General features: G+C 29.7%; 1 protein-coding gene across 3 annotated transcripts in view; it reads right to left on the reverse strand.

The window, feature by feature from the left end:
* The window catches only part of tuft1b (tuftelin 1b), a 42,024-nt gene extending 35,614 nt beyond the window's left edge, over positions 1 to 6,410 (reverse strand). The window contains exons 1-2 of one of the 3 annotated variants that reach the window (XM_061931260.1): positions 6,196 to 6,410; positions 4,323 to 4,382 (exon numbers count right to left, since the gene is read on the reverse strand). In XM_061931260.1, the coding sequence (XP_061787244.1) occupies positions 4,323 to 4,382; positions 6,196 to 6,303 (168 nt within the window). In that variant the 5' untranslated portion in view covers positions 6,304 to 6,410. Of the gene's footprint in view, positions 1 to 4,322; positions 4,386 to 6,195 lie in introns of all 3 variants that reach the window. The other 2 variants (XM_061931259.1, XM_061931261.1) reach the window with 2 other exon arrangements.
* Positions 6,411 to 7,669: the final 1,259 nt, after the last annotated feature.

Raw genomic sequence — 7,669 nt, forward strand, 5'->3', positions numbered from 1 at the left:
ATGTCAGACTTATAAAAACTCACACTAATAAACGACAAACAAGGTCAGCTTCCCAAAAACTGTTAAAAATTATTATTTTTAAAACATTTTCACTTTGAATAAATATGTTTTTGAAATATACTTCACAAAATGTATTATACAGTAAATTGGTCCCTTTAAAAGTACACTGTTTTTTTTAATTGAAAGAACTAAAAAATTCCACAATAAATGTTTTTTTAGGCCGTGAGATGGGTCAGTGATTAGTGAGCAATATTTATTGTCACGCATTGATTGTTATTTTTACCCACAGGTTACATTGAAAGAAAACACCCTAAAGATCCTCATGGCTAAAAATGTCAGCTTCCCAAAATCTAAAAATATATGCATTTTTTTCACTTTGAAAAAGTCAGTCTTTCAAAACCACTTCAACCTGACATATACAGTATATATCAAATATTAATTTACTACATTTTTTAAGGCTTTAATCCTTAAAAGGGTGCTTAAAAAGGCACTTACACATGTAGCCGTCATGACAAAAAAGTCAGCTTCCCAAAAACTGCTGTAAAAATGTTTTTTTCTTTTAAATTTACTTTGGAGACGGGTCAGTGATTGGCAGCAACATTCATTTTCATGCTTTGTTATATTTTCCACAGTGTCAGACTTACAACAAACTCACTAAAATAAATGACAAACAAGGTCAGCTTCCCAAAAACTGCTATACATATTCAGAATTGCTTCCACTTTGAATGAGTACATTTTAAAATAACTTCCAAAATGTATTATACAGTAAATTGGTCCCATTAAAGAGCAGTATATTTACTACACTATTTTTTAATTGAAAAAACAAAAACATTTTCCATAAGATATGTTTTCTTTAGGCTGTGAGATGGGTCAGCGACAGGTGTTGATTCTCATGCAGTTATTTTTCCCCCTACAAGTCACATTTAAAAAAAAACTCACACTAATTATCCAAATGACAAAAAATGTCAGCTTTCCAAAAACTGTTGTAAAAATATAGGTATTTTTTTTACTTTGTACATATCAAATATTAGTTTGATATTTTCTAAGGCTGTAGTCCATACAGTAGTGCTTAAAATGGCACTCATACATTTGACCATTATGACAAAAAATGTAAAGTTCCCAAAAATTGCTGTAAAAACTGTATATATTCAGCGGAAGAACTTGGATGGATAGGTTTCCACTTTGAATGAGTACAACATTTCAGCCTGCAATATAGCTAACATAAATGTATTATACAGTCAATTGGTGTGTTTTTAACTCTTTAAATGGCAGTACAGTATATTAACTGTGCTGTTACAAAAACTAAAGTATTTCCATAAAATGCACTTTTTTAGGCCGTGTGTTGAGCTATATTGTTATTTTTTTCTACGGGTCACATTTACACAAAACCCACCCTAAAGACAAAACATGTCAGCTTGTAAAAGCAGTTGTAAAAATATATGTATTGTTTACACTTTCAACAATTTAGTCTTTTAAAACCGCTTCAACCTGAAATACAAATATTAATTATACATATTTTTATAACCCCTTTAAAGGGCACTATGTTTCCATAACTGCACTGATTTTAATTGGAAAAAAAGAAAAAACTAAAGTATTTTCCATAAAATACAATTTTGTAGGCCCTGCGATGGGTCAGTGATCGTTATTTTTATCCAAAGGTCACATTTACAAAAAAATCACACTAAACATCCTCATGACAAAAAATGTCAGCTTGCCAAAAATGGTTGTAAAAATATATGTTTTTTGTTTTTTTTTAACTTTAAATGAGTCAGTCATTAAAAACCCCTTCAACCGAAAATATACATATCAGGATGAATCAATTATATATACCGTATTTTTCTGACTATAAGTCGCAGTATTTTTCATACTTTGGTGCGACTTATTCTGAGGAGTGACTTATGTGTGAAATTATAAACACATTACCGTAAAATATCAAATAATATTATTTAGCTCATTCACGTAAGAGACTAGACATATAAGATTTCATGGGATTTAGCGATTAGGAGTGACAGATTGTTTGGTAAACGTATAGCATGTTCTATATGTTATAGTTATTTGAATGACTCTTACCATAATATGTTACGTTAACATACCAGGCACGTTCTCAGTTGGTTATTTATGCGTCATATAACGTACACTTATTCAGCCTGTTGTTCACTATTCTTTATATATTTTAAATTGCCTTTCAAATGTCTATTCTTGGTGTTGGGTTTTATCAAATAAATTTCCCCCAAAAATGCGACTTATACTCCAGTGCGACTTATATATGATTTTTTCCTTCTTTATTATGCATTTTCGGCCGGTGCGATTTATACTCCGGAGAAATTTATAGTCCGAAAAATACGGTAGGCTTAATCCTTTAAAGGGCAGCATGTTTACATAACTATGCTGTTTTGTATTAAAAAAAAAAAACGCCCTGCAATGGGTCAGTAATTGACCGCAATATTATTTTTCATTCATTATTTTTTCCCACAGGTCACATTTACAAAAACTCACACTAAATATCTTTATGACAAAAATGTCAGCTTCCCAAAAACTGCTGAAAAACAATGTGTATGTTTTTCACCTTGAACAAGTCAGTCTTCTTAACACCCTTCAACCTAAAATATACATATTAGATGTTTAATATATATTTTTAACCCTTTAATGGGCAGTATGTTTACAAAATTACAATGTTTTTATATATTAAAAAAAACAACAACTCATTTACCATAAATTTTATTTTTTAGGCCGGGAGATGGGTCACTGACCGGGAACAATATTGTTTGCATTGTTATTTTTTCCCACAGGCCACATTCACACAAAACTCACACTAAAGACAATATTGTCAGCTTTTCCAAAAAATGCAGTAAAAATTATTGTAGTGGTTTTTTAATTTTATTTTAATGGGTCAGTCTTTTAAAATCACTTCAACCTCAAATATACAGTATAGGCCAAAGGTTTGGACACACCTTCTCATTCACAACACAACTGATGGTCCCAACCCCATTGATAAAGCAAGAAATTCCACTAATCAACCCTGATAAGGCACACCTGTAAAGTGAAAACCATTTCAGGTGACTACCTCTTGAAGCTCATCGAGAGAATGCCAAGAGTGTGCAAAGCAGTAACCAGAGCAAAGGATGGCTATTTTGAAGAAACTAGAATATAAAACATGTTTTCAATTATTTCACCTTTTTTTATTAAGTACATAACTCCGCATGTGTTCATACATAGTTTTGATGCCTTCAGTGACAATCTACAATGTAAATAGTCATGAAAATAAAGAAAACACATTAAAGAGAAGGTGTGTCCAAACTTTTGGCCTGTACTGTACAAATTGAATATGAATAATATATATTTTTAACGCTTAAAAATGCATTTTTGCAACATATCTCGGCAATTATTTTATAGAAAATGTACTATTTTACTATTTTCACAAGCAGCAACATTTCTTTCTGCAATATTTTCCCCTGCAGTGACGTCTTTGGGACAAAAAAATGTCATCTTCCGATAAACATCAATAAAAATGTAATATATTGATATATTTTAGCATACTTGCCAACCCTCCCGGATTTTCCGGGAGACTCCCGAAATTCAGCGCCTCTCCCGAAAACCTCCCGGGACAAATTTTCTCCCGAAAATCTCCCGAAATTCAGGCGGAGCTGGAGGCCACGCCCCCTCCAGCTCCATGCGGACCTGAGTCCGCTTTCCCACAATATAAAGAACGTCTACAGTAAAGCAGTCCGTCTGCCGTAAACAGCAATGTTGTGACACTCTTAAACAGGACAATACTGCCATCTAGTGCATTTGATGAAAGCACTTTTGTGCGTGCCACACAGCAATGCATAATCAGAGAGGGTGTTCAGCATGGTTAGAAAGATAGTGACAGAGAATAGAACAAGGATGGACAATTCAACCATTAACTCAACAATGAGTAGATGAGTTTTATGTGTGTGTATATGTGTAAATAATGAACACTGAAATTCAAGTATTTCTGTTATATATATATATATATATATATATATATATATATATATATATATATATATATATATATATATATATATATATATATATGAAATACTTGACTTGGTGAATTCTAGCTGTAAATATACTCCTCCCCTCTTAACCACGCCCCCGCCCCAATCACGCCCCCCGCACCCCCCACCTCCCGAAATTGGAGGTCTCAAGGTTGGCAAGTATGATTTTAGAGGTTCACAGCAGCAAAAAAATCCCATTAACCAAACATGCTGATGAAACAAACTAAAAAAACACACACACACACGGCATACAACGTTATGCTAAGACAGTAAACTTTTTAGCTTAGTATGGTGACTCACGGTGGTGGTCGCGATGTTATCCCACTCTCTGTTGGCCGAAGTCTGAATTTCACCGCCGGTCTTCTTGGTGCAAAAAAGACAAGCAACACACACGACACATACTAGTTGTCAAATGAGACGTTTAGCTCATCTGAGCAGCAACAAAAAAAAGTAAGGTGAGCCTCAGTGACGTGATGATTGTGTGAAGTGAGTCCAGCACTGTGCAAGTTGAACCCTGCAGGCAGTTCCTGCTTTAAATGTTCCACTCATTGACACAAATAAGAGTTATAATATGTACGGTACATAAATGATTAGACTACTTTTTAGACACTGTCATAATTTTAATAAACACAGATTAATCAAGATAGTCTTAATGTGCTCATGGCCTTTCCCTATGCTATTTGAATAGCAAGATGTTACATAATATTGACTATGCTGTAAAACATTAGAGGAAGTTTGACTTTTTTCCCTTCACACTTATTGCAAATATTTGAACATTTATGGACCACTCATATTTAATTGTTTTTAACACTAGAGCGGTCTCTTAGTACATAAATAACAGATAAATAAAAAAAATACTGATGAAAATTATTTTATAACAATGACACACCACGCTATACAATCAGATCTTTGCAAATTTCTTTTAATGTTTTGATGATTATTGTTTCCTTTTTTATGATACCACTAAATAACGTTTCAATAATAATTAATTTGAAAAATTCTCAGTTCCATGAAAATAAAGACAAGAAGCAGGAAAATTATTATTTTAGCGTTTTAAAACATTGAACGTTATTTCATCTTAATTTTTCTAAAGTAAAATTGGGTATATAAATGTATTTTTATAAATTATATTCATATGATAAGTACAAATAAGCAAAATGGTTATGTTTATAACAAAGATAAAGGTAAAAATACTTTCATAAGTACATATTTGTTGGCTATACCATTAGATTAGAATTAGATTAAACAAATGTTCTTCATAATTCTTAATCAAGATGGACAGTAAGGTTTGAATAATAACAATTTTATACACGTTTCCTTGAAAATAAAGACTTATGAGGCAAGGAAATTATTATTTTAGAGTTTTAAACATTTTTGTTTTTAATTTTTCTAAAGTTAAATTTGGTCTGTAAATGTATTTAATACATTATATTCATATAATAAGTAGAAATAAACAAAATGGTATAGTTATGTCTATAACAAAAATACAGGTAAAATAATTTCATTAAATTAAAAAAAAATAAATAAATAAATAAATAAATATATATATATATATATATATATGTATATATATATATATATTAGGAAATTATTATTTTAGAGTTTTAAACATTTTTGTTTTGAATTGAGTGTATAATTATTTTTTTTTTTTAAAGCTGGCGTGATTATAAATTAATATACTGTATACTTAATATATAAGTAAAAATTAATAAAATGTTATAGTCACATTTAAAACAAATATACGGGTAAAAAAACCATTGTTTCCTTGCAAATATAGTCTTAATAGGTAGGGAAATTATTATTTTAGACTTTTAAAAACATTTTAGGGTTAAATTGGGTGTATAATAGCTTTTTTTAAATGTTGGCATTAGTATAAATTATATTCATATATTAATTATAAAGTAATAAAATAGTATAGTTACGCTTATAACAAACAAAAACAATTATATAATAAAATAAAATATATATTTGAAATAAATGTGATTGCTATTATATTTAAATTGATTAAACACATTTTTACCATAACTTTTATTTAAGATAAATAATAATAATAATAATAAATAATAATAAAAAAACAGGTTTTATTGAAAATAAAATCTTAATACTTCCAAAGCTAACATTTTCTGCATTAAATAGCAAATAATTTACATACAAAGCATGAATCCTAACTTACCTCCGGGATGTTATTGGCAGTTCCTTCCTGCAGACATTTGCGGCGAGCTTTGCTCAACCCCATCCTTCCCTCGGCCGCTTGGCTCATCTTTTTCCAAAAAGACCCCATGTTGGCCTTCTTTAGTCAACCTTGAGGGTCCATCTTGCACCGCCGCCACCTTCCTTCCTTCCTTCATTAAGTGGTGATGTGTCTCCTCCTCGCCAGCTAATTCTGTGTCTGACCTGCAAATAGGATAGAGTTTACTTTGATAACAGTAGTCACATGGCAGCTGGCCCTTTTGCAGGCACACACTCAAGGCTTTTACTTGCAGACCCTATTTGCAACTTCTTAAATGGCTCAACTCAACATGATGAAATACTTGATAATTGTTGGAACATGTTTCGATTCAGCACTTTTTAAAGGCGTTATCTTTTTATTGGTTCAAAAAACGATTTTTCTTTGTTTCTTTGTGTGGGTATAAAAATTAGCAATTTTATAATTTTACCCCCTAGGCTTTCATCTATTTTTATGTATTTATTGTACAATAACGAAAACTCAACTATAATTTCTTGAATTAAATATAAATATACAATATTCAGTAAAATTTTAAATATTGCATAAAAATCTGTTTTGTATTTCTTGTACAATAACGGAAAATGTACTGTAATTAATTGAATCAAAAATACACAATATTCAGTGAAATATTACATAAATATATTGTTTTGCACAATAACGGGTCATTTCCAAATGTATTTTTCTTCATTAAATTAAAACTACACAATTGTAAGTAAAATTTTGAGTAATGAATAAAAATATATATTTTTAAAAACTCAAAATTTATTGCGTAAAAAATTCAGTCAAATGTTAAATAATGAATGCAAATAAATGTTTGTAGTTATTGTACAATAACAGAACATTTACAAATGTACTCAAATGTATTGAATTCAAAATAAATACATAATATTCAGTGAAACTTTAAATCATGTATGAAAATATTTTTGCATTTATTGTACGCTAACGGAAAATGTACTGTAATTTTAGAATAAAAAATACACAATATTCAGTCAAAATAAATAAATATATTGTTTTGCATTGTTTTGTACAATAATGGGTAATTTACAAATTTATTTTACTTTATTAAATTAAAACTACAAAATTATAAGTCAAATTTTAAGTAATGAATACAGTTTTTTTTTTAAATGCATTTTACAATAACATAAAATTTCTTTGTACAAATAAACTCAAAATTATTGTGCAAAAAATAAGTACATAATATTCAGTCAAATGTTAAATAATGAATGCAAATATATTTTTGTATTTATTGTACAATAACAGAACATTTACAATTGTACTCAAATGCATTGAATTAAAAAAAAAAACATTATATTCAGTGAAATTTAAAATCATGTATGAGAATATTATTGTATTTATTGTACAATAACGGAAAATGTTCTGTAATTAAATAAAATAAAAAGGGACAAGCGGTAGAAAATGG

This window comes from Nerophis lumbriciformis, linkage group LG37, assembly GCF_033978685.3.
Source record: "Nerophis lumbriciformis linkage group LG37, RoL_Nlum_v2.1, whole genome shotgun sequence".
NCBI classification, from domain to species: Eukaryota; Metazoa; Chordata; class Actinopteri; order Syngnathiformes; family Syngnathidae; genus Nerophis; species Nerophis lumbriciformis.